Raw genomic sequence first — 27,525 nt, forward strand, 5'->3', positions numbered from 1 at the left:
TGAGGGGCAGGGGGCCAGGGCCTCCCGTTTGGCACGTGGTGGGGGAGGGGGAGGGCCCAGCCTCAGGGGCCTCCCCAGAGGCGGTGTCTGTGGTGGTGGCAGTGGCTCCGTCGTCCACAGAGGATTCCATTCTCAACCCCTCTTCTGGGGGTGCAGGGGGGTCGGGTCTTTGGGGGGTCAGTTCTCCACAGGGCCTGACGACAAAGGGAGTGGAGAGAGAAACAGAGTTACTGGGCGGACAGGCTCATTCGGAGGGAGAGCGAAGCCCCCACTGCGGCTCACAGGTCCCCCCCCCCCCCCCCCCCGCCGCCATCTGCTGGGTCCCTTCCTGTCCCCACCGGGCCCCTCCCCTCGCTCACTCTGCGGCAGCCAGCCGCCTCCTCACTGTGCCTTCGAGGCTCCCAGCTCAGTTCTACCCCAGGGCCTTTGCACTTGCTCCCACTGCACAGAACCCCTGTCCTCAGCCCTCCACGAGCTCAGGCGGCTGCTGGGCGCCCCTCCCCAGAGGCCTGGCCTGGCCATTTTCAGTCAAGCAGGTGCCCCCTCCGCCCCCCCCCCCCCCCCGCCAGCATTGTGCTATGGCTACTGTTCTCTGCCTCCTCTGGGATAATCCCAGCCAGAATCCCAGAATCCCAGAGCTTCCTGTCTGCTTGCCCCTCCAGAACGTAAGCTCAGGGAGGACGGGTCCGTGGTCCCTGCTGCATCCCAGCGGCCCGCACCGGGCCTGCCACAAAGCGCCCTCCCACCTGCCTTCCCCGGGCCCCTCAGCTTCCTTCTCGTTAAGTGGGGAGCATGACCCTCGTGTCCTTTCCAAAGGAGAGGGGGAACTCTGGGATACGAGGCGTCCCTCAGCATGCAGGGAACATTTGTTGAGTGAGCACAGGGGTCGGAGGAGTTAGGGGGCCCTGCTTGGGCCCCCACGCCCGGTCCTGCGTCCCTGCCAGGCTCCCCAGCTTCCCAGCCCAGTGGCAGGGGACCAGCTGCCGCCTGAGGAAGGGACTTGGGGTTCCAGACAATCCGCCCTCCCTCTTGCTGATTAAAGGTAAAGTCATCTTCATCGCTGGCCCGGCAGCCTGAGCCCTGACTCAACACTTGGCCGCCGGCCCCACGCCCTGGAACCCACCCCACCCTGTCCTCACGGGGGCCTCAGAGAAGGCCTCGGGGAGGAAACGCCATTTGGGGTGAGCGCTGACAATGGAGCCAAGTGAAGTCAGCCGTCAGCCCCATCCCTCTGCCCTTGACTCCGTGTGTCCCTGCATCTCCCTCCTGGACTGGGACCAGGCCTCCTTCTCAGCCTGTCGGCCCCATGTGGGCCCGGGGGGGGGGGTCCTCCTACACCTGGGGCTGTGTTGGCCCCTCCTGATCACGGCCCTCCCACGGCTCCCTAACACCCCAGGACTCAGGCCCCACCCCTCAGCCCATCCCCAAGCCCTACATGGTCTGCCCCGCCCCGTTGCCTCACCCTCCCCTCCATCTGGCCCCCTCTCTTAGTCACCCCCAGACACACCGCGTCCCTTCTGTTCCTTAAGCTGGCCAAGCTCTCTCCTGCCTCAGGCCCTTTGTGCAAGCTGTTCAGCCTTCCTCTTCACCTGGTTAACGACCGTCCGCCCTCAAATCCCTGGTTAAGTGGCACGGCCACTGGTCACCAGGGAGACGAAGCCCTTTCCTGTGTCTGCTTTTTCGGATGACTGCGGGGTCAGCGTCTAGGGGAGGGGCGGGCTCATCGATCTTGCTCAGCTGGGGATGCCGGCGCCCAGCACCGCACCTGCACGGCCGATGCTCAACAAACGTCTACTATTTAAGCACAGAAACAGCTTCCAGCTGGAGGCCACGCACTGCTCTGGGCTCAGGCCCCGTGCTCCGTGCTCCGTGCATGGGGAGGAGTAAGCCAGGCAATCCTCTCAACAATGGAGCGTGCAACCATCCCCATCGCACAGATGAGGAAACCGAGGCACAGGAAGGGAAAGCAGGTCGCCTTACATCACTTAGCCAGGGAGTGGCAGGGCCAGCTCGTGGACTCGGGCACGATTTGGGAAAGCAGGAATGGAACCCACCCCGTTGTCCCTTCGGCCTTCGCAGCTCTGCCTGCCTGCACCTGCCTGGACCAGGGCAGTTCTCGGTATCGGCAGCAGGGGGCAGCAGAGAGCCTGGGTCTCAGCGGGCTCTAGTCCCAGTCCAGCCCTGAGACAAGGCTGTGCCCTCCTTTCTGTGAGGACGGCCTTAGCTTTGGGACATCGAACACTGAGGGTGATGTGCCCCTCTTCCATGCGACACGCCACCAGGGGAGAGGGCCAGGCGGCTGGGTTCTGAATCCCGGCTCCCCGCTCCCCTCCGTGCCTGGGTTTTCTCTTTCGTAAAATGGGGATGAGACCAGAACCCACCGGGTGGGATCACAGCGAGGATTCATGGGCTAAGGTAGGGTCTCTGCCAGCGCTTGCTATTATTATTATCAGCAGTGCAACCATTGTTGTTATTGCTGTGGGACCCCCAGCCAGGTCCTGTCTGCTCAGGTTCATACCACCCAGCTGTGCCCTGGGGCCCGCTCTCCTGGTCGGAAGGGAGGGGGGCTGCGGAGCCTGGAAGGGCCAGGCGGGAGCCCCACCCAGAGATGGGGCGAAGGTGGGAAAGACTCGGAGGAGATCCTTACAGAAGGGGAAACTGAGGCTCAGGGAGGCCCACCTGATGGACACCGCCTGGTCTGAACTGGTTGCAGGGTTTGGTGGGGTCTCAGTGACGAGCAGTGTTGACAGAGGGGAAGGAGGAGGCTGAAGAGAGGGGCGCAGGGGGACTCAGACGTGGGGACAGGAATGTGGAGGGGACAGAGAGGGCCCGGCAAGGGTGGGATCTGAAGCACGTTACCTGCGGGCCTGGCGTCGGGGGCCCGGGTGGGGGGCCCCGGGGTCTCCAGCGCAGGCGAGACGGAGAAGCGGGAGAAGCACAGGGGGGGCCCTGGCGGGGGGAGGAGCGGGAAATCCTCCGCCCACTCGAAACTGCCTCCTGGAGGAAGAGGGTGCAGGGGGAGAGCAGAGGACGAGGTCAGACCCCCCAGGAGCCTGTCCACCTTCAGCCCCGCCCCTCCCAGGCCCCGCCCCTCACCAAAGCCGCTGTCGTTGCTGGGAAACCCATCTCCGGGGGTGGCGGGGTGGGGAGGCGTCGGGGGCGCTGGCGGCGTGGACGGGTCCGAGTCCCCCTCGGGGGGGCCCTGGACGCTCAGCTCGTTGGTTGGCGTCTCCTGTGAAGACAGACGAGGGGAGGCGAGAGGGGGCTAACCGTCACGTCCCACCACTGCGTCCCAACAAGCAACAAGCCCCGCTAACATTTCTCAGTTTCCTGTTAAGCGCTCTGGAGATGGCTGCACCCCCTAACTTCTCTAACCTGCCTTCGAAGCCCCAGGACAGCCTTCACCGCACCCCCTCCCGAGGCCGCTCCCCCGACGGCGGAGCCCCGCCCACACACCCAGACAGCCCGCCGCTGCCTCCAGGGGACCCCCGAACCAATACTATCTCCGTACACCCCGCCCGTCTCCATGACCCCTGCCTACCTCTGAGATCTCGACTGCAAAGTCCAAATTCGGGCCCCAGGACTACCTGTTGCTATGGTCCTCCAAGCCCCCACCCCATCTAGCGCACCTCCTGACCCACCCCTGGGCCCCGCCCTCCGAAGTGGCCCCGCCCCAGCCCTCCAAGCCCCATCCCTCTGTTTCAGGCGCAGCCACAGCTCAGGCCCCGGTGCCCCTCCGCTCAGGACCTCAGCCCGGCGGGCCCCGCCTCAGGCCCAGGCCACAAGCACCACCACGCCCTCCCTGTGTCTCTACAGCACTACCCCCCTCTAGGGACACAACCCTCATCCCATTTCTCTAGGCTCCGCCCCGGTTCATTAGCTCAGCCCACCCCTGAACCCACTCTAAACCATCTTAACACTACAAGCCGCATCCCTCTCCAGTCCTACCCGCAGCCGCTCCAGGACTCGCCCCTGGCGGGTAAGATCCATCCTGAGCCAGCCCCTCAGCCTCTACCCCTGGGCTGGTGCGTAAACCCCGCCCCAAACGCACTAGGCTCCGCCCCCATAACCCAGGCCCCTGCGTCCCTCTCAACATTTTCTCCCTCGTCTCTCTCCAGGCTCCGCCTTGACTACCACATACAGGTATTCCACTTCAAATTCACCCTTTTGCAAAGCAAAGTCACTTTGCAAAAGGGTGAATTTGTAGTGGGAAACCTGTGTCCTCCTTTCCAGATCCTCTCTCTCCCTCCAGGACCCACCCACGCTCCGGGCCCCGCCCACCCTCCTGGCCCCGCCCCACGACCAGGCTCCGCCTTCACATTCAACGCTTCATCTCATCCTCCAATCTCGCCCCAATCCCCCGCCAGTCAGTCCCCAGGCCCCGCCCCTACCCTGCAGGCCCCGCCCCCTGTGCCCCGCCCCCGGCCCCTGCGCCCCGCCCCGGCCGCGCACCTGGTCGAAGAGGTAGACGGTCACGTCCCCGTGGAAGGAGACCATCTTGCGCTTCCTCTCCAGCTCGCTGTCCTCGGACTCGTCGGCCCCGCGCGGTGACTTGAGCAGCCCCCGCAACGGGCGGGCCGCGTCCCCGTCGGAGTTGCTCACCACGACCGGCACCGGGGCTGCCCGGGACCTCCCGGGGCCCCGCGGCCCCGCCGCCACGCCCGCCGCCTCGTCCTCCTCCTCCTCGTCCTCGTCCTCCCCGTCCTCCTCCGCCGGCCCCGGCGCCCCCGCCCCGCCGGCCTCCCCGCCAGCCGCCCCGCCGTCCGCGTCCTCCCACGGGGGCCGCCGCGGGCCCGGCCCCGGGAACGGCGTAAGCGTGAGCGGCGGCAGCGCCAGCGAGAGCCGGGAGAGCTTGGCTGCGAGAGGAGAGATCCGGTGAGAGAGACCCGGTGAGCCCCTCATCCTGGGGAAACGGACACATGCCTCCCCCCGGCTGTGTGTCCTCAGGTCATCTCAGACTACAAGCTGGGCCTCAGTTTCCCTCCGTGTGAACCCGAGGGCTGCACCGGGGTCTTCCTCCACGCAGGGCGAGAGATCTACCCCTGACCCCAGGGCCTTCTCCCCACCCACCAGGCCCTGCCGACCTCCCCAAGCCCCGTCCCCACCTCCTTCTGGCTGACTCCCAGCCAGCCAGACCACCTCCCTCTTCCTCCCACCTCGGAGCCTTTGCATAGGCTGTTCCTTCTGCCTGGAACGTCCTTTTCTAACTCAAGTCCTAGTCATCCTCCAGCTATATCGGGGCGTCCAAAGCCGTCAGAGCCCCCCAGGCGGTCCTCAGGCCAGACCACCGGCTCTGCACCCCACAGCATCAAGCACCTCTCCTTCCGAGAAGATTACCTCAGTGTATTAACTATATTTCAAAAGCAGGTGACTCGATCAGTGTTTGCCTTTCCACAGAACAGGCCGAGTCCCAAGCACACAGACGTACTCAGCCAATATTTGTGGGATTGATGGATAAATTAACCCCCGCGATGTGATGGTGACCAAGGTACTTGCCCTCTCTGGCCCTCCATCACCAGACAAAACTGGAGTGAGTGTCTAACCATCGCTAGGCCCTTTCCCTGCCCGTAGACTCCCTGATCTCATCCAGGTGCCGGGAGAAGGAAACCTGCCTTCCAATCCCAAACCTGCCCACTCGCTGGCTGTGTGCCCCCGGGCAAGCAGATCCACCTCTCTGAGCCGCTGTTTCCTCCCTGGTAAATGCCAGGGGCTGCTCATTCGTTAGTGCACAAGTGAACTGTGTGCCAGGCCCTGTGGGGGGCGATGGTGGGGATCCGAGGAAGATGGGGGTAGGGGGCAGAAAGAAGATGGCCGTGGACCAGGTCGCTCTCCTCCCTCATTCACTCTCCTCCAGCGTCCCTGGCCTTTTGCTATTAGTCCCTGATCTTGCCAACTTAGGGCCCATCTCAGTGCCCTACACCTGAGGCCTCCCTGACTCATTTTCTTCATGTCTGCTCAAAAGTCACCTCCATATGGAGGCTTTCCTGACCTCCCATCTCAGCGTGAGAGGATGGGGGGAGGGGTGCTGTATAGAGAGAGCTATGGGTACCCAGAGGAAGGACAGGGTAACAGCCTTTAGAAATCAGGAAGACTTCCCAGGGCAGGGGAAATTTGAATGGGGTCTTGAAGGATGAGTAGGAGTTCACTGGTTAAAAAAAAAAAAAGCAGCAGGCTATTTCTAGCCTCTTCTCACCCAGAAACATCAACCCTCAACCCCTCACCCCCCTACCCCCATCCCCATCCCAGAGGCATCTTAGCTGCTCGTCTCCTGACATGTTTGTGCTGCCCTGGGTCTTTCCTGGCAGAGTTGGTTGCAAGCTCCCCACAACAGCCTCTAGGTCAGTGGTTCTCAACCTTCCTAATGCCGCGACCCTTTAATACAGTTCCTCATGTCGTGGTGACCCCCAACCATAACATTATTTTCGTTGCTACTTCATAACTGTAATTTTGCTACTATTAATGAATCGTAAAGTAAATATCTGTGTTTTCTGATGGTCTTGGGCTCTACAGCAGCGGTTCTCAACCTGATATTTACATTATCAACAGATATTTACATTACGATTCATTAAATGTATGAGGGCCGCGGCATCAGGAAGGTTGAGAACCACTGCTCTAGGAAGAGGCAGCGTTCTGATAAACTGTGCGTTGAGGAAGGAACATTCTCAGCCCAGACCTCTTCCCAACCTTTCCCTCCTGAGCCACAGGCTCCTCTGGTGGACCCGGATGTAAGCCTTCTTCACGCAAGTGTGGCTGTGAGTTTGTCAGAATAAAACAGGGACTTGCATACCAGAATTTAAGGAAATCGGGCCTGTGGGTGATTCCAGTGGAACCACAGTCCCAGTGCCTATGTCTCAATAGGGGCTTGACCTCCCTCCGGCCACAGGGACCACCTCCCCATTTCTCCCGCCTCTGAGCCTTTGCATAGGCTGTTCCTTCTGCCCGGACCTTCCTTTTCTAACTCAGTTGATCTTTACTCTTCATTTGTCTTCTCCTAACTCGTCCCCTCTGTGACAAAGCACTTCCTGTGTTCCTTTCCAAACTCAGTTTCCAGAAAAAGGCCTTTCTACAGCTTTCAGGTCACCGATACCCTGGAGGCAGGGCCGGGCTGAGACCCCCTGCGGCCCGGCCTTGGGCAGCTCAGGGCCTGGCACACTGGGTAGATGCCTCCGCTTGCTGCAAAGTGGACAGCAGAGATCACAGGTGGGCAGCCCAGCCCTCGGATAAGCTTCGTTTGAATTGATTTCAACCTTTGAAACACCAAGAACTCTGGTTTAAGAGGGGAAAGCAGCAAATTTGGCCACTCCCAGTGGGCACTGCTGAACGGAGCAAAGTGGCTGCACTTCCTCCCAACTCCCCCCCCCCCCCCCACCTCTCCCCGCTGACCTCATTCACTCCTCAATACTGGCTGCCCGCCCCCCCCCCCACCGGGCATCTGAATCTGAGCCTCCTGGTCTGCGAATCACAGTAATAAAAGCACGTGCTTAAGGGTGTCAGGCACTGAAATTCTTAACTCGTACAACAACCCTAATAGGTAGGTACCATCCTTCCACCCATTTTTTGGCAGACGGGGAAACCGAGGCACAGAGAAGTAAGGTCCCTGGCCCAAGGTCACAGAGCTCGGGCTCTGAGCCCAGGTGGTCCAGCTCGTGTCTGCACCTGTCACCACCGGCCTGGCCTGGGTGTACCCAGGAGCCTGAGGCTCTCCGCGGTGCTCCCTGGCCCCCCACCCCGCCCCCATGCTCCCAGCGGCCTCCTCACCTTTGATCTGCTCGCTGTTCCCCTGAGGGGGTCCCAAGTCCAAGAACAGCCGTGGCATCTCGGGGCCCTTCCTCTCGGGCTTGGGGGGCTCCCCGTCTCCGCTGGGTGCCGGGTCTCCTCCGGCCCTGCTGTCTGGCACCCCGGCCTCGCCCTCGGGGGCCGCCTCCGGCCTGGCCTTCGGGGGCGCCGGCTCCGGCCTCCTCGGCAGGGCCTCCGGCGGCAGAGGTGGAGGCGGCTGTGGCCTCGTGCTGTCTGCCCGTCCTGCCTTTGCGTCCACGCCGCTTGCGAGGCCGCCGCCGAGGGCCGTCCCCATGCCCACTGGGGCTCGGCCCCCACTCCCGAGGTCCAGCCTCCCAGCCCCGGGGGCTCTCGATGCCCCCCCAATCTCGGGGGCTCTCCTCTTGGTCCCCAGTTCCAACACCACGCTCCTGGGGGCTTGGCCAGTGGGGCCAGGGGCTGTCTCCCCGCCGTTCTGGGGCAAGGCCACTGTGCCGGGTGTGGGGGCTCTCTCCAGCAACGTCTCCGGGGCTGGCTCCCCTATCGTGGGGGCTGGAGCCCCACTCTCGGGCATCTTCTCCCAGGGCCCTGGGGCTCTCCAAGGCCCAGTCTCTGGCAGCCTCTCTGTGTTCCTGGGGAGTCTCGGGCCCCCATTCTCGGACACCGTCTCCTCCCTCTTTGGGGGTGTCAGCCCCCCATTCACCAGCACTGTCTCTTCTCTCTCTGGGGACCTCGGCTCCCCATTCTCCAGCATCGTCTCCTCCCTCCTTGGGGGTGTCAGCTCCCCATTCGCCAGCACTGTCTCTTCTCTCTCCAGGAACTCCGGGCCCCCATTCTCTGCCACCTTCTCCTCGATGCCGGGGGCTGTCTGCCCCCCGTTCTCCAGCACTGTCACCCCGTTCACGGGGAGGCTCAGGTCCTCGCTCGGGTTTGAGGCTGTCTTCCCGCTGCCCGGGGCTGTGGGGTCCCCGCTCGGGCCCGGGGCTTTCTCCGGGTTCCCGGGGCCTCTCCCAGCTTTCCTGGGCCCCGTGTCGCGGGAGGCCGTCGCCTTGCCCCCCAGGAGGTTCCGCGTCACGTCCTCCCGCAGGGACACCAGCAGCTGCTCGGTGCTCACTTGGACTACGAAGGTTGGCTTCTCCCGGGCCCCCGGAAGTGGGAGGGGACCCGGGTCTGGGGGCGGCCGGGGCGCTCCCGGGTCGGGGGGCTCGGGGGGAGCCCGTGGCCGAGGGACCCCTTCCTCCTCGGCTGCCCCCCCACCTGGGAAGGCTCCCTCGGGGGAAAAAGGGGTCTCGGTCTCGTAGCCGCTGTCCCCCGGCTTGGGGCCCGGAGACGACAGGCCTGAGCCGGGACTGGCCACGGCGGAAGGGGGGTCTGGGGACACGGCGGGGTCCGTGGGGGCCCGGGGAGGTGGCGGCGGGGGGGGGGGAGCGGGTGGTGGCCCCCGCCCGGGGTACTGGGGCGCCGCGGCCCCCATGAGGGGGTCCAGAAACTCGGGGGGGGCCGAGGAGGGGGGGGCCATAGGCAGGTCGGCCAGGGAGCCCCGCTCTGCCCTCAAGGACGAGTCGTCCTCCGGGGGGTGGGGACAGCCAAGAGCAGGGTGGCCCCCCCAGCCAGCGACGGCCTCGCCCCGCTCCAGCGGCAAGCAGGAGCAGGCCCCCTCCCGGCTGCACAGGGGACACGGCAGGTGGCTCCGGCGGCTGGGGCCACCCCCGAGGCTGCTGCTGTCCTCTCCCGGGGAGCTGCCCTCCTCCTCCTCTTCCTCCTCCTCCTCCTCGGCCCACGCGGCCCCCCGCTCCCCCAGCACCTCGGCAGGGTCCCCCGCCAGGGTCTCCCCCGCGCCCCGGCCCTCGGGGTCCCAGCCACTCAGGAGGAAGCTGCCCGACGCTGAGGACTGGGCCGGGAAGGGCCGGGGCGCCGGGAAGAGGGGGGAGGCCCAGGTCTCGGACACCAGCTGGGGCACCTCGGAGGGGGGCTGGGGGGCCTGGGGGGCCGGCACGCCCGTGTCCAGGGGGTCCCAGTCATTGGGGAAGAGGGGCTCGGGTGGGGAGCCATGCTCCTCCAGGCGGATGTAATACTCGCTGCTCACAGAGGGGCTGCGGGCGCTGATGACGGGCAGCACGCTGGGCGTGGACAGCGCCTCGTAGAAGGGGTTGGAGGGGTTGGCGTGGGGGGCCGGGGGCGCGGACGCTGGCTGCCAGGGCGGTGCCCCCCCACCCCGGCCGGCCCCCCGCCGCGCCTTCTCCCACAGGCACTCGAGGTTGAGGCCGCGGCTGCTCTCGGTGACCGTGAGCACGTCGTCAGGGTCGGCCCCGGGGAAGCCGTCTAACAGGGGGAACGGCGAGGAGAGGGTCCCCGGGCGGGGCGCGCTGTGGGTGGCGGGCCAGGGCCAGGGGAAGGGGCCATCCCGGGGCGGGGGTGGGGGTGGCGGGGGCCGTGGGGGCCGCTCGGAGAGCAGGTAGGTGAGCTGCAGCTGCAGGTCCGAGGCCGAGGGGCGCTGGGCAGGCGGCCGCCAGCAGGACTGCAGGATGTCGTACCTGGGGGAGCGGAGAGGCAGCGTGGGCAGAGCCCAGGGGGGGGGGGCACCAGGCGGGCAGAGACCCAGAGAGGGGGCCAGACACCCAGGGGGAGAGAGACAGACACCCAGGGGGAGAGAGACAGACACCCAGGGGGAGAGAGACAGACACCCAGGGGGAGACAGACAGACACCCAGGGGAAGAGGACAGGGACCCAGGGGGAGAGGACAGGGACCCAGGGGGAGAGGACAGGGACCCAGGGGGAGAGGACAGACTCCCAGGGGGAGAGAGACAGACACCCAGGGGGAGAGAGACAGACGCCCAGGGGGAGAGAGACAGACACCCAGGGGGAGATAGACAGACACCCAGGGGGAGAGGACAGGGACCCAGGGGGAGAGAGACAGACTCCCAGGGGGAGAGGACAGGGACCCAGGGGGAGAGGACAGGGACCCAGGGGGAGAGAGACAGACTCCCAGGGGGAGAGAGACAGACACCCAGGGGGAGAGAGACAGACGCCCAGGGGGAGAGGACACACACCCAGGGGGAGAGGACAGACTCCCAGGGGGAGAGAGACAGACACCCAGGGGGAGACAGACAGACTCCCAGGGGGAGAGGACAGGGACCCAGGGGGAGAGGACAGGGACCCAGGGGGAGAGGACAGACGCCCAGGGGGAGAGGACAGACGCCCAGGGGGAGAGGACAGACACCCAGGGGGAGAGGACAGACTCCCAGGGGGAGAGGACAGACGCCCAGGGGGAGAGGACAGACGCCCAGGGGGAGAGGACAGACGCCCAGGGGGAGAGGACAGACGCCCAGGGGGAGAGGACAGACACCCAGGGGGAGAGGACAGACTCCCAGGGGGAGAGGACAGAGACCCAGGGGGAGAGGACAGACGCCCAGGGGGAGAGGACAGACACCCAGGGGGAGAGGACAGAGACCCAGGGGGAGAGGACAGACGCCCAGGGGGAGAGGACAGACACCCAGGGGGAGAGGACAGACTCCCAGGGGGAGAGGACAGGGACCCAGGGGGAGAGGACAGGGACCCAGGGGGAGAGGACAGACACCCAGGGGGAGAGGACAGACACCCAGGGGGAGAGGACAGGGACCCAGGGGGAGAGGACAGGGACCCAGGGGGAGAGGACAGACGCCCAGGGGGAGAGGACAGACTCCCAGGGGGAGAGGACAGACGCCCAGGGGGAGAGGACAGAGACCCAGGGGGAGAGGACAGACGCCCAGGGGGAGAGGACAGACACCCAGGGGGAGAGGACAGACGCCCAGGGGGAGAGGACAGACACCCAGGGGGAGAGGACAGGGACCCAGGGGGAGAGGACAGACGCCCAGGGGGAGAGGACAGGGACCCAGGGGGAGAGGACAGACGCCCAGGGGGAGAGGACAGACGCCCAGGGGGAGAGGACAGACTCCCAGGGGGAGAGGACAGACGCCCAGGGGGAGAGGACAGGGACCCAGGGGGAGAGGACAGACGCCCAGGGGGAGAGGACAGACACCCAGGGGGAGAGGACAGACACCCAGGGGGAGAGGACAGGGACCCAGGGGGAGAGGACAGACGCCCAGGGGGAGAGGACAGACACCCAGGGGGAGAGGACAGACGCCCAGGGGGAGAGGACAGACTCCCAGGGGGAGAGGACACACACCCAGGGGGAGAGGACAGACGCCCAGGGGGAGAGGACAGACACCCAGGGGGAGAGGACAGACGCCCAGGGGGAGAGGACAGACGCCCAGGGGGAGAGGACAGGGACCCAGGGGGAGAGGACAGACACCCAGGGGGAGAGGACAGGGACCCAGGGGGAGAGGACAGACGCCCAGGGGGAGAGGACAGGGACCCAGGGGGAGAGGACAGACACCCAGGGGGAGAGGACAGACACCCAGGGGGAGAGGACAGACACCCAGGGGGAGAGGACAGACTCCCAGGGGGAGAGGACAGACACCCAGGGGGGGAGAGACAGACACCCAGGGGGAGATAGACAGACACCCAGGGGGAGAGGACAGACGCCCAGGGGGAGAGGACAGACTCCCAGGGGGAGAGGACACACACCCAGGGGGAGAGGACAGACGCCCAGGGGGAGAGGACAGACGCCCAGGGGGAGAGGACAGACGCCCAGGGGGAGAGGACAGACTCCCAGGGGGAGAGGACAGACACCCAGGGGGAGAGGACAGGGACCCAGGGGGAGAGGACAGACGCCCAGGGGGAGAGGACAGGGACCCAGGGGGAGAGGACAGACACCCAGGGGGAGAGGACAGACACCCAGGGGGAGAGGACAGACGCCCAGGGGGAGAGGACAGACACCCAGGGGGAGAGGACAGACACCCAGGGGGAGAGGACAGACGCCCAGGGGGAGAGGACAGGGACCCAGGGGGAGAGGACAGACTCCCAGGGGGAGAGAGACAGACTCCCAGGGGGAGAGGACAGACACCCAGGGGGGGAGGACAGACTCCCAGGGGGAGAGGACAGACTCCCAGGGGGAGAGGACAGACACCCAGGGGGGGAGAGACAGACACCCAGGGGGAGATAGACAGACACCCAGGGGGAGAGGACAGACTCCCAGGGGGAGAGGACAGACACCCAGGGGGGGAGGACAGACTCCCAGGGGGAGAGGACAGACACCCAGGGGGAGAGAGACAGACTCCCAGGGGGAGATAGACAGACACCCAGGGGGAGAGGACAGACGCCCAGGGGGAGAGGACAGACGCCCAGGGGGAGAGGACAGACGCCCAGGGGGAGAGGACAGACACCCAGGGGGAGATAGACAGACACCCAGGGGGAGATAGACAGACACCCAGGGGGAGAGGACAGACGCCCAGGGGGAGAGGACAGACGCCCAGGGGGAGAGGACAGACGCCCAGGGGGAGAGGACAGACGCCCAGGGGGAGAGGACAGACACCCAGGGGGAGAGGACAGGGACCCAGGGGGAGAGGACAGACACCCAGGGGGAGAGGACAGACGCCCAGGGGGAGAGGACAGACACCCAGGGGGAGAGGACAGACGCCCAGGGGGAGAGGACAGACGCCCAGGGGGAGAGGACAGACACCCAGGGGGAGAGGACAGACACCCAGGGGGAGAGGACAGGGACCCAGGGGGAGAGGACAGACGCCCAGGGGGAGAGGACAGGGACCCAGGGGGAGAGGACAGACTCCCAGGGGGAGAGGACAGACTCCCAGGGGGAGAGGACAGACACCCAGGGGGAGAGGACAGGGACCCAGGGGGAGAGGACAGACGCCCAGGGGGAGAGGACAGGGACCCAGGGGGAGAGGACAGACACCCAGGGGGAGAGGACAGGGACCCAGGGGGAGAGGACAGACACCCAGGGGGAGAGGACAGGGACCCAGGGGGAGAGGACAGGGACCCAGGGGGAGAGGACAGACACCCAGGGGGAGAGGACAGGGACCCAGGGGGAGAGGACAGGGACCCAGGGGGAGAGGACAGACACCCAGGGGGAGAGGACAGACACCCAGGGGGAGAGGACAGACACCCAGGGGGAGAGGACAGGGACCCAGGGGGAGAGGACAGACACCCAGGGGGAGAGGACAGGGACCCAGGGGGAGAGGACAGACACCCAGGGGGAGAGAGACAGACACCCAGGGGGAGAGGACAGGGACCCAGGGGGAGAGGACAGACACCCAGGGGGAGAGGACAGACACCCAGGGGGAGAGGACAGACACCCAGGGGGAGAGGACAGGGACCCAGGGGGAGAGGACAGACACCCAGGGGGAGAGAGACAGACACCCAGGGGGAGAGGACAGGGACCCAGGGGGAGAGGACAGACACCCAGGGGGAGAGGACAGACACCCAGGGGGAGAGGACAGGGACCCAGGGGGAGAGGACAGGGACCCAGGGGGAGAGGACAGGGACCCAGGGGGAGAGACAGATACCCAGGGGGAGAGGACAGACACCCAGGGGGAGAGGACAGACACCCAGGGGAAGAGGACAGACACCCAGGGGGAGAGGACAGACACCCAGGGGAAGAGGACAGACACCCAGGGGGAGAGGACAGACACCCAGGGGGAGAGGACAGACACCCAGGGGGAGAGGACAGACACCCAGGGGAAGAGGACAGACACCCAGGGGGAGAGGACAGACACCCAGGGGGAGAGGACAGACACCCAGGGGGAGAGGACAGACACCCAGGGGAAGAGGACAGACACCCAGGGGGAGAGGACAGGGACCCAGGGGAAGAGGACAGACACCCAGGGGGAGAGGACAGACACCCAGGGGGAGAGGACAGGGACCCAGGGGGAGAGGACAGACACCCAGGGGAAGAGGACAGACACCCAGGGGGAGAGGACAGGGACCCAGGGGAAGAGGACAGACACCCAGGGGGAGAGGACAGACACCCAGGGGAAGAGGACAGACACCCAGGGGGAGAGGACAGGGACCCAGGGGGAGAGGACAGGGACCCAGGGGGAGAGGACAGGGACCCAGGGGGAGAGGACAGACACCCAGGGGGAGAGGACAGGGACCCAGGGGGAGAGGACAGACACCCAGGGGGAGAGGACAGACACCCAGGGGGAGAGGACAGGGACCCAGGGGGAGAGGACAGGGACCCAGGGGGAGAGGACAGACACCCAGGGGGAGAGGACAGACACCCAGGGGGAGAGGACAGGGACCCAGGGGGAGAGGACAGACACCCAGGGGGAGAGGACAGACACCCAGGGGGAGAGAGACAGACACCCAGGGGGAGAGGACAGGGACCCAGGGGGAGAGGACAGACACCCAGGGGGAGAGGACAGGGACCCAGGGGGAGAGGACAGGGACCCAGGGGGAGAGGACAGGGACCCAGGGGGAGAGACAGATACCCAGGGGGAGAGGACAGACACCCAGGGGGAGAGGACAGACACCCAGGGGGAGAGGACAGACACCCAGGGGGAGAGGACAGACACCCAGGGGGAGAGGACAGGGACCCAGGGGGAGAGGACAGACACCCAGGGGGAGAGGACAGACACCCAGGGGGAGAGGACAGGGACCCAGGGGGAGAGGACAGACACCCAGGGGGAGAGGACAGACACCCAGGGGGAGAGGACAGGGACCCAGGGGGAGAGGACAGGGACCCAGGGGGAGAGGACAGACACCCAGGGGGAGAGGACAGACACCCAGGGGGAGAGGACAGGGACCCAGGGGGAGAGGACAGACACCCAGGGGGAGAGGACAGGGACCCAGGGGGAGAGGACAGACACCCAGGGGGAGAGAGACAGACACCCAGGGGGAGAGGACAGGGACCCAGGGGGAGAGGACAGACACCCAGGGGGAGAGGACAGACACCCAGGGGGAGAGGACAGGGACCCAGGGGGAGAGGACAGGGACCCAGGGGGAGAGGACAGACACCCAGGGGGAGAGAGACAGACACCCAGGGGGAGAGGACAGGGACCCAGGGGGAGAGGACAGACACCCAGGGGGAGAGGACAGACACCCAGGGGGAGAGGACAGACACCCAGGGGGAGAGGACAGGGACCCAGGGGGAGGGGACAGGGACCCAGGGGGAGGGGACAGGGACCCAGGGGGAGAGGACAGACACCCAGGGGGAGAGGACAGGGACCCAGGGGGAGAGGACAGACACCCAGGGGGAGAGGACAGACACCCAGGGGGAGAGGACAGACACCCAGGGGGAGAGGACAGACACCCAGGGGGAGAGGACAGGGACCCAGGGGGAGAGGACAGGGACCCAGGGGGAGAGAGACAGACACCCAGGGGGAGAGGACAGGGACCCAGGGGGAGAGGACAGACACCCAGGGGGAGAGGACAGACACCCAGGGGGAGAGGACAGGGACCCAGGGGGAGAGGACAGGGACCCAGGGGGAGAGGACAGGGACCCAGGGGGAGAGACAGATACCCAGGGGGAGAGGACAGACACCCAGGGGGAGAGGACAGACACCCAGGGGGAGAGGACAGACACCCAGGGGGAGAGGACAGACACCCAGGGGAAGAGGACAGACACCCAGGGGGAGAGGACAGACACCCAGGGGGAGAGGACAGACACCCAGGGGGAGAGGACAGGGACCCAGGGGGAGAGGACAGACACCCAGGGGGAGAGGACAGACACCCAGGGGGAGAGGACAGGGACCCAGGGGGAGAGGACAGGGACCCAGGGGGAGAGGACAGACACCCAGGGGGAGAGGACAGACACCCAGGGGGAGAGGACAGACACCCAGGGGGAGAGGACAGGGACCCAGGGGGAGAGGACAGGGACCCAGGGGGAGAGGACAGACACCCAGGGGGAGAGGACAGACACCCAGGGGGAGAGAGACAGACACCCAGGGGGAGAGGACAGGGACCCCAGGGGGAGAGGACAGACACCCAGGGGGAGAGGACAGACACCCAGGGGGAGAGGACAGGGACCCAGGGGGAGAGGACAGGGACCCAGGGGGAGAGACAGATACCCAGGGGGAGAGGACAGACACCCAGGGGGAGAGGACAGACACCCAGGGGGAGAGGACAGACACCCAGGGGGAGAGGACAGACACCCAGGGGGAGAGGACAGACACCCAGGGGGAGAGGACAGACACCCAGGGGGAGAGGACAGACACCCAGGGGGAGAGGACAGACACCCAGGGGGAGAGGACAGGGACCCAGGGGGAGAGGACAGACACCCAGGGGGAGAGGACAGACACCCAGGGGGAGAGGACAGACACCCAGGGGGAGAGGACAGACACCCAGGGGGAGAGGACAGACACCCAGGGGGAGAGGACAGACACCCAGGGGGAGAGGACAGGGACCCAGGGGGAGAGGACAGACACCCAGGGGGAGAGGACAGACACCCAGGGGGAGAGGACAGACACCCAGGGGGAGAGGACAGACACCCAGGGGGAGAGGACAGACACCCAGGGGGAGAGGACAGACACCCAGGGGGAGAGGACAGACACCCAGGGGGAGAGGACAGGGACCCAGGGGGAGAGGACAGACACCCAGGGGGAGAGGACAGGGACCCAGGGGGAGAGGACAGACACCCAGGGGGAGAGGACAGACACCCAGGGGGAGAGGACAGACACCCAGGGGGAGAGGACAGACACCCAGGGGGAGAGGACAGACACCCAGGGGGAGAGGACAGACACCCAGGGGGAGAGGACAGACACCCAGGGGGAGAGGACAGACACCCAGGGGGAGAGGACAGGGACCCAGGGGGAGAGGACAGACACCCAGGGGGAGAGGACAGACACCCAGGGGGAGAGGACAGACACCCAGGGGGAGAGGACAGGGACCCAGGGGGAGAGGACAGACACCCAGGGGGAGAGGACAGACACCCAGGGGGAGAGGACAGACACCCAGGGGGAGAGGACAGACACCCAGGGGGAGAGGACAGGGACCCAGGGGGAGAGGACAGACACCCAGGGGGAGAGGACAGACACCCAGGGGGAGAGGACAGACACCCAGGGGGAGAGGACAGACACCCAGGGGGAGAGGACAGACACCCAGGGGGAGAGGACAGACACCCAGGGGGAGAGGACAGACACCCAGGGGGAGAGGACAGGGACCCAGGGGGAGAGGACAGACACCCAGGGGGAGAGGACAGACACCCAGGGGGAGAGGACAGACACCCAGGGGGAGAGGACAGACACCCAGGGGGAGAGGACAGACACCCAGGGGGAGAGGACAGACACCCAGGGGGAGAGGACAGACACCCAGGGGGAGAGGACAGACACCCAGGGGGAGAGGACAGGGACCCAGGGGGAGAGGACAGACACCCAGGGGGAGAGGACAGACACCCAGGGGGAGAGGACAGACACCCAGGGGGAGAGGACAGACACCCAGGGGGAGAGGACAGACACCCAGGGGGAGAGGACAGACACCCAGGGGGAGAGGACAGACACCCAGGGGGAGAGGACAGGGACCCAGGGGGAGAGGACAGGGACCCAGGGGGAGAGGACAGACACCCAGGGGGAGAGGACAGACACCCAGGGGGAGAGGACAGACACCCAGGGGGAGAGGACAGACACCCAGGGGGAGAGGACAGACACCCAGGGGGAGAGGACAGACACCCAGGGGGAGAGGACAGACACCCAGGGGGAGAGGACAGGGACCCAGGGGGAGAGGACAGACACCCAGGGGGAGAGGACAGACACCCAGGGGGAGAGGACAGACACCCAGGGGGAGAGGACAGACACCCAGGGGGAGAGGACAGACACCCAGGGGGAGAGGACAGGGACCCAGGGGGAGAGGACAGGGACCCAGGGGGAGAGGACAGACACCCAGGGGGAGAGGACAGACACCCAGGGGGAGAGGACAGACACCCAGGGGGAGAGGACAGACACCCAGGGGGAGAGGACAGACACCCAGGGGGAGAGGACAGACACCCAGGGGGAGAGGACAGACACCCAGGGGGAGAGGACAGACACCCAGGGGGAGAGGACAGACACCCAGGGGGAGAGGACAGACACCCAGGGGGAGAGGACAGACACCCAGGGGGAGAGGACAGGGACCCAGGGGGAGAGGACAGACACCCAGGGGGAGAGGACAGACACCCAGGGGGAGAGGACAGACACCCAGGGGGAGAGGACAGACACCCAGGGGGAGAGGACAGACACCCAGGGGGAGAGGACAGACACCCAGGGGGAGAGGACAGGGACCCAGGGGGAGAGGACAGACACCCAGGGGGAGAGGACAGACACCCAGGGGGAGAGGACAGACACCCAGGGGGAGAGGACAGGGACCCAGGGGGAGAGGACAGACACCCAGGGGGAGAGGACAGACACCCAGGGGGAGAGGACAGACACCCAGGGGGAGAGGACAGACACCCAGGGGGAGAGGACAGACACCCAGGGGGAGAGGACAGGGACCCAGGGGGAGAGGACAGACACCCAGGGGGAGAGGACAGACACCCAGGGGGAGAGGACAGACACCCAGGGGGAGAGGACAGACACCCAGGGGGAGAGGACAGACACCCAGGGGGAGAGGACAGACACCCAGGGGGAGAGGACAGGGACCCAGGGGGAGAGGACAGACACCCAGGGGGAGAGGACAGACACCCAGGGGGAGAGGACAGACACCCAGGGGGAGAGGACAGGGACCCAGGGGGAGAGGACAGACACCCAGGGGAGAGGACAGACACCCAGGGGGAGAGGACAGGGACCCAGGGGGAGAGGACAGACACCCAGGGGGAGAGGACAGACACCCAGGGGGAGAGGACAGACACCCAGGGGAGAGGACAGACACCCAGGGGGAGAGGACAGACACCCAGGGGGAGAGGACAGACACCCAGGGGGAGAGGACAGACACCCAGGGGGAAGATTAAAAGGTAGAAGGACAGACACCCAGGGGGAGAGGACAGACACCCAGGGGGAGAGGACAGGGACCCAGGGGGAGAGGACAGACACCCAGGGGGAGAGGACAGACACCCAGGGGGAGAGAACAGACACCCAGGGGGAGAGGACAGACACCCAGGGGGAGAGGACAGACACCCAGGGGGAGAGGACAGACACCCAGGGGGAGAGGACAGGGACCCAGGGGGAGAGGACAGACACCCAGGGGGAGAGGACAGACACCCAGGGGGAGAGGACAGGGACCCAGGGGGAGAGGACAGACACCCAGGGGGAGAGGACAGACACCCAGGGGGAGAGGACAGACACCCAGGGGGAGAGGACAGACACCCAGGGGGAGAGGACAGACACCCAGGGGGAGAGGACAGACACCCAGGGGGAGAGGACAGACACCCAGGGGGAGAGGACAGACACCCAGGGGGAGAGGACAGACACCCAGGGGGAGAGGACAGACACCCAGGGGGAGAGGAGACAGACACCCAGGGGAAGAGGACAGACACCCAGGGGGAGAGGACAGACACCCAGGGGGAGAGGACAGACACCCAGGGGGAGAGGACAGACACCCAGGGGGAGAGGACAGGGACCCAGGGGGAGAGGACAGACGCCCAGGGGGAGAGGACAGGGACCCAGGGGGAGAGGACAGACACCCAGGGGGAGAGGACAGACACCCAGGGGGGAGAGGACAGGGACCCAGGGGGAGAGGACAGGGACCCAGGGGGAGAGGACAGGAGGGACCCAGGGGGAGGGGACAGCGAGGCCCTGTGAGGACACAGGGTTTAAAGCGGCCTTCGGGTCTGGCTGTGCGCTCCGGGGTCAGAGAAAGGCCAGCCACCGGGGCTTCTAGGGGTGAGGAGCCGGGGCTCAGACACCAGCTCCGGCGCTGACGCTCCTGCAGCAGGTGCTGGCAGAGGGGTGGGGCGTCCCTGCGCCGCTCTGGGGCGCGGCCAGCGCTGAGACTGTGGGTGGTGGGTGAGGAGCGGGGGGTCCTGGGACCGTCCGGGGCGGGGGCCCTCACCAGTAGTCCCCGTAGGGCAGCTTGAGCCTGGGCCGGGCCAGCTTGACATGCTGCTGGCGGACCACGAAGGCAAGGACCTCCTCGTCGGACAGGTGGCGGTAGGGTTGCGCCCCAAACTCAAACAGCTCCCACAGCGTCACCCCCCAGGGACCTGCAGGGAGCAGAGGGCAGCGGGAGGTCAGAGCCCCACCCCTGACCGGCCTGGGGCCTGCCCCCCTGGGCCTCGGTTTCCCCATCCGGGCACCGGGGTGACGGCTGCGCCCGGGCCTACCAGATGTTGCTCTCCCGGCTCTGGTCCACCACCATGAAGGTGCCGTGCAGCTCGCCCAGCAGCTCGGGCGCCGCCCAGCGCAGGGGGATCCACAGGCGCTCGGGGGTCAGGTAGTAGTCCTCCTGGGGGGGCCGGCAGGGTCAGGCGGGTCGGGGCAACCCCACCTCCCGCTCCCCGCCCCCACGAAGGCAGGCAGCCCCACCTTGTAGTTGCTGTGGGCCAGCCCGTAATCGCCGATGCGCACGGTGAGGTCAGAGGTCAGCAGGCAGTTGCGCAGGGCCAGGTCGCTGGGTGCCCGAGGAGGGGGCCGGGTGAGGAAGGGGCAGCCTGGGCAGCTCGCCCCCAGCCCAGATTCTGCCCGCTTCCCGGCTCCGCCCCTCCCTCGGTCCCCGCTGCCTCCAGCCCTGGTTCCTCCTGGGCCCCAAGCCCCTCCATCTCCTCTGGCCCCGCCCCGCCCCTGGCCCCGCCCATACATCTCCTCTGACCCCGCCCCTCCCCTGGACTCCGCCCCTCTCCAGGCCCCGCCCCTCCCCTCCGGTGACCCCAGCTCCCCGCCTAACTCCTCCTCTCCTCCCCTCCCGGGGCCTCACCGCCTTCCCCGAAGGAGACCCCACCCACCCCCCATCCCCCCGCTCCCGAGGCCCCGCCGGCACCTGTGCACGTAGTTGTGGGAGTGGAGGTGCGCCAGCCCCCGGGCGATCTCCAGGCCCATCCGCTGCAGCGTCCGCAGGTCGCGCGGGGGCAGCTCCGGGGACATGCCCTCTGGGGGCCGCTGGGCGCGGAGGTAGCGCTTCAGGTCCCCCTGGGAGGAAGGGCAGGGAGGCTCAGCACCGCCCCCCCCAGCAGCCACACATCCAGCCGATCCCGGCGCGCGGGGGGGGGGGGGGCGCAGCCCCTCGGAGCGGCAGGGGGGTCACAGAACAGGCCTCACTGCCGCTGGGGCTCCACCTGCAGGCGGGGTGCCCACCGGACCCCTGTGAGCGCTCGTCACACGGTGTCCCTGTGATGGTGATGTTGTTATGGCCGGAGTCCTGGGACCCTAGGCGCCCCCAGCCCCCTCACCCTCCCCTCCAGCTCCCCCCCCCCCCCGGCCCCCCTGCAGAGCCTCACCAGCTGACAGAACTCCATGATCAGCAGGAAAGGCAAGGTCTCCACGCAGACGCCCAGGCACTGCAGGACGTTGGGGTGTTGCAGGCTCCTGGGGCGGGGGGGGGGGGGGGGGGGGTGGGGGAGGGGGGGGGCTGGGTCAGGAAGCAGCCCTTCCCTCCAGCCCAGCTCCAGCCCAGCCCCAGCCCAGCCCCCCAACAAAACCAAACTGTTGTTTCAGCCTTTTCCACCTCAGTTTCCTCACCTCAGGTCTCCCCCCCACACTCACACACACACCCTCCCCATTCCCTGTCAGGACCGCCCACTGTCCCCCGGCTCCTGGGCCAGACCCCCAGGGTCCCCTGCTCCCACCTTCCTCCTCACCCCGGCCTCCTGCCCCCTGACGCGTCTCCATCCCCTCCTCTCCCCACAGCCCCAGCTCAAGCCTCCTCCTCACACCCGGGCCTCTCTGCTCAGCCTCCTCCCGGCCTCCCCTCTCTCCCTGTCCCTGTGTCCCTGACCCCACAGCTCTCCGTGCTCCCTGGCATCCCACCTGGCTGTTCCTCAGCCCTTCCCGGCTGGCCGCCCCGCCTTCCCCAGCTTCACTCTCACCCCGGGCTCCTCTCCACAAACACAGGGGCCTGCTTAGGCCCGGGCCTTTGCACGGACGGTTCCACACCCTCCCTATCGGAGTCCTCATCCCTCAGGCCGCAGCTGCAGCACCATTTGCCCAAGAAACGGCACTGACCCCCAACACTGGGGGTGCCCCTTTTTTCTCTCGGCAGCCAGTTCCACGGAGACGAGGATTTGGGGCTGTTTGTTCAGACCAGTAGGCAGGTGTTCCATAACAATGTGTGTACGAAAGGTTTACCTCGCCACGTGGCCTGGGGCCTGGGGGAGACGAAACGTCCCAGGCTTGGAGCCCAGAGCCTGGCGCCAGGCAGGTGCTCGGTGAGCTGTTTTCCCTCTGGCGCCCGGGGCGGGAGGCAGGGGCCGCTCATGCACTGCGGGGCCCAGTGCCCAGGGCCCGGCCATCCAGGGCCCGGCCATCCACGGCGGCCCGTGTTCCAACCTGCTCTGCTTGGGACAATAGCCCTCCCGTTCCTGCTTCTACCTCGGCCCCGGTATGTGCTGGGGCTTGAAAAGCGGCCCAGCGCCCGTGCCGGCGATTGGATGGCAGATGAAAAAGAAGCTGGGCTCGCTGCACACCTACTAATGTGAGCCCAGGCGGCCGCTTCTGCTACAGATCCTCCCGACACCCCTGCGGGGCAGGACACTGTTCCCCACGTGGGCCAGAGGAAATGGAGGCTCAGAGAGGCAAAGCGACTGGCCCAGGGCCACACAGCGGGGAGCGGTGGCCGAGCTGGGATTGGCCCTCAGGTCTGGCCCGCTCAGTCTCCCGAGGGCCGATGGCACTTGTGCTCAGGTGACAATAAGGACCCCGAGCCGCCGGTGTAGCCTCACCCTGCCCGCTCCAGCACAGCGTTCTGTGAAGGTGAAAACGCTCTAGGTCCGGGCTGTCTCCCGCGGCAGCCACTGCCCTGCCTGGCCACTGAGCGCTTGCACGTGGCGAGCGTCGCTGAGGAAGGGGATTTTTAACTTGATCTGATTGAACGTAAATGAGAGTCGCCCTAGGTCTAGCGGTTGCCAGCAGAAACAGGCAAATAAGCCACGAAGCCGATGAAAATTGACAAACTGGATATGTGTTATGAAGAAAACACGTGAGCTGATGTGTGGGGGGTCCCAGGGCCTGCCTTGGGTGTGTGTGTGTGTGTGTGTGTGTGTGTGTGTGTATGCGCGCGCACGTGTGCACACAGGCCTCTCTGAGTTGAGACCTAGGAGGGCGGGTCCGAGCTGGGGGTGTGAGCCAGGAGTGATATCCCAGCGGGAATGGCAAGGGTCCTGAGGCAGGAACAGGCGACAGGTGGGAGGGTCAGTGAGGAGGGTGGTTGGGGCGAGGGGTCCCGTGGCAGGAAGGGCACCGGGTCAGGCTGTGCAGGGGAGGGACTTGGTCCTGTGGGCAATAGGGAGCCATGGAGGCTTTAGAGCAAGGGAGTGACAAAGTCCAACGTCCGGGCCTTTCGGGGTAAACCCCACGTTTGAACTGTCTGACACAGGGTCTCTCTATACACAGCCCTTTCATGACAGGGCACTTATTACGGCACAAGGCACTTTCCAGTGAGCTTTTATCTAGAAGCCCTTAGCGAGGCGGGGAGACCGGCAGGGAGGGGACAGGATCCCGCCTTCTCAGACCTCCTCGTCCATGGGGGCGGGGAGGGGGGCCGGAGCTGCTCAGTGGCCACTTCGGATGCCTGCTCAGGGCGCTGGGCTGTGACTCTGACTCCACGCTTCCTCACCCACAAAGCAGGGGCCTGAGATGTACCCAGTGCTCACCGCGGGGTAACCTCTCCCCCCGCCCTGCCCTCTACATGAGACCCCTCGGGCTTCCTGGACTCACTTCCAGATGAAGATGCTGAGGTGCAGAGTGGAGAGGGCGGGCCTCTGGCTCTGCTCCTGAGCCCTCCCTTTGCCCTCTTCACCCTGCCTCTCCCACCCCCGGCTCTGTCCCGAGAAAGAGCCCGGGGCTCAGAGGGGGAAGCTCTCTTGACTGCGCGGCACAGCATGGAAGAGGTAGATCCAGGACTCGAACCCCGGTTTGACCCCACACTGTACTCCTCCCACTCCCTAAGGTTACCTCCAGGGGGCGCCCGCCCGGACACCCGGGCTCCAGGGCCCACGCCCAGCGTACCTGTAGGGCTGAGCTTCCGAGATGAACTTGCGCTGCTCCAGCGGCCCGGCGCTGGCCCGGAGCTCCTTCACCACCACCTGGGCTGGGGTGTAGTCTGAGAAAATCTCCCCCAGGATCACCTGGCCCAGGGGACCCGGGGGTCAGGGTGTGTGGTTCCCCCCGCCCCGCCCCCTCCACCCACCACAGGCTCCCAACGTCCCCTTCCTTCCAGGCCCTCCCCTCATATCCCGCCACCCTTGGCCCCCACCAGGCGCGGGGTGAGAGACTCACAGGCCCCGAGTCCGGTGGATGCAGGGACGGACGGATGGAAGGATGGACAGACGGACGCGTGGAGAGCCAGGTGGCGAGGCGGAGTGATCAATGGAGTGAGGAGGGAGGCGCTGACGGACAGATGTGGGGGGATGGGGTGGGTGGGAGTGGGTGAGAGATGGACAGAGGTGAGGGTGATGGGTGGACGGAGCGGGCAGGGGGAGGAGGCGGGGAGCAGATGGGAAGTGGTAGGAGCAGGGGGGATGGACACAAAACAGGAGTGCAACCCTGGACTGTATGGACCCCCTGCCGCCCACCCCCAGCCCACTCACCTTCCCAAACCAGCCACTCCCAATCTCTTGTAGGTAGCTGAGGTGCTGGCGGCTAAGGCCCAGGGGAGTGGTCATGTCTAGGGGGGCAGAAGGGGGAGGCCCCTGAGACTCTCTCCCCTCCCAAGTGCCCATGACACCTCCCAGCTCCGTGGAGACTGGGGGTCAAAGCAGGCACCAATCCCTCTCTTCATCGGCTGCCCCCAACATTCCAATGATGGGACCTCAGCCCTGGCTGGTTTGGCTCAGTGGATAGAGCGTCGGCCTGCGGACTGAAGGATCCCGAGTTCGATTCTGGCCAAGGGCAAATGCCTGGGTTGCAGGCCCGATCCCCAGTAGGGGGTGTGCAGGAAGCAGCCGATCAATGATTCTCTCTCATCATGGATGTTTCTATCTCTCTCTTTCCCTCTCCCTTCCTCTCTGAAATCAATAAAAATATTTTTTTAAAAAAACAACAAAGATGGGACCTCAGCCTCCTCACTGGCTGCCCACAGGTTCCAGCATCCACCCGTCCTTCCCTCTGGCACCCCAAGAGCCTATGCCGTGACTTCAGCCTGCCATCGGCGGCCTCCGAGATTGAGATCTGGGCTGCCCTCGCCGTGGATTGCCCCACCATTGATTGCTTAATCCAAAACCCAAATCTGGTTTTGCCAAGTCTGGTTTTGGATTAAGCAATTGCTTCCACCCGATGATCTCTGACCCTATCCAGGGTCAAGATCCTGGGGCCCCCACCTCCACCTTTCCCCTTGGCCACCTGGCGCCTCCAAGAGAAGATTCTCAAGACCATGGGATCCTGGACGGGGCAGGGGCAGTACCTGAATGTGAAGGCTGCGGCGCGGGCATCGGCAGGGAGACCTCGGCCAGCGGGAGAATGTAGACATCAGGCAGCGACTGTGAGGAGGAGGTCTCCTCTGCTGGGGGAGTGTACTCCCCGGAGCAATCCTCCCCTTCGGGGTTCTCAAACTCCTGGAGCCCGGAGGGGGGAGGAGGGGAGAATACAGGGCTGAGACAGGCCTGTCTCCCCACCTTTCTCATAACTGTCTTCAGTCCCAGTCCAATGTCCACCCCAAGCCTCAGGATCTGGCCATAACTTCAGGACCAAAGGTGCTCCCGGACTGACTGCTACTCTCCCGCACCCACCACCTGGGTTGGGGGGAAAGGCCTTGCTGGAGGCTTCCTCCCCACCTTGAACCCTCTCATGCACCTCACCTTAAAGCCCACATCGCCCCGTTTGCAGCACAGACAGGTGAGGAGGAGGAAGATGAAGGCCAGTAGACCGGAGCAGGAAATGAGGACCACGGCGTAGGGAGGAGCCAGAGGGGCCCGGCCCAGGGCGAATCCATCTGAGGGCACAGGGCTGGGTTGGCGTCCCCACTTCAAGCCCGTGGTTCCCCGACTCCATGCCCCCCCATCCGGGCCAGTCTTACTACAACTCCCATGACGCACTGCAACCAGCGGCCTCTTGGCAAAGGAGCCGGATGGTGCAGAGCATTGTGGGAATTGTAGTTTGGAGACTTCTCAGGTGATTGGGGGTGGGGTCCCTCCTCTCCCTCCAAGCTGGGACACCAGCACCCCCCCTCCATCACATCACCCCAGACTTGGAAGAATTCCAGTGAGGACTGAGGAAAGGAGAAAGAATAATGGAGCCTGGAGCTCCCAGAATTTACAATCTGCTCCCACGGACAGCCTCATTACCCCCTGTTTGGGGGAGAGGATGAGCCCCCAACTGCAGTCTGGGAGAAGATGCTTGCCCCATGCCGGTCCCCCTAGTTAGTAGGGGTGAGGCATGTCTCCTTTAGGGACACTTGGGGCGCACACATGTCCTCTGTCCCCAGCCCAAGCCCCGGAGAAGGGAACCCGGCAAGCCCTGGGTCTCCCCAAAGCTAGAGACAGCTTCCTGTGCTGGGTCTGCCTCAGAAATAGTCTTCCCCCCCTCGGCCCCCGCTCTCCCAGAGGCCCTGCCCTTCCCTGGCTCACTGCACACACCTGCACGCACACATGCGTGTACAAACACATGTTGCCCAAACGGACCCCCTCCCACCCAGCCCCCAGCCTTCCTCCCACAGGCCCTGCGGACAGAGGCTCCGTCTCCTGCTCCCCAGGCCCCGGCTCGGCTGCCGGAAGACATGCACACAGGTGATGGGGCCAGAGCCCCACGGACAGACCCTTGGGCAGCCGGGGTGGGGGTGGGGGCCGCCGGATGGCCCGACAGACTCACCGGGGTGGGCCGGGGACGCCAGGCAGCCGGAGGCGGAGACGGCCGCGAGGAAGATGAAGGCTCCAGGGGCAGGCAT

General features: G+C 66.1%; 1 protein-coding gene across 1 annotated transcript; it reads right to left on the reverse strand.

Annotated features, from left to right (window-relative positions):
- Positions 1–48: 48 nt before the first annotated feature.
- On the reverse strand, positions 49–27,525 carry LMTK3 (lemur tyrosine kinase 3; the record flags this gene model as incomplete). The annotated part of the gene is given in 17 exon segments (XM_079759813.1): positions 49–194; positions 2,860–2,997; positions 3,097–3,232; positions 4,453–4,856; positions 7,759–10,289; positions 20,548–20,690; positions 20,692–20,698; positions 20,819–20,940; positions 21,021–21,105; positions 21,472–21,620; positions 21,929–22,016; positions 24,654–24,772; positions 25,235–25,311; positions 26,047–26,197; positions 26,441–26,588; positions 27,273–27,345; positions 27,450–27,525. Coding segments are annotated over 17 exon segments (4,464 nt in total). The 3' UTR covers positions 49–177.

The sequence above is a fragment of the Cnephaeus nilssonii genome, assembly GCF_951640355.1.
Source record: "Cnephaeus nilssonii genome assembly, chromosome: 20".
NCBI lineage: Eukaryota > Metazoa > Chordata > Mammalia > Chiroptera > Vespertilionidae > Cnephaeus > Cnephaeus nilssonii.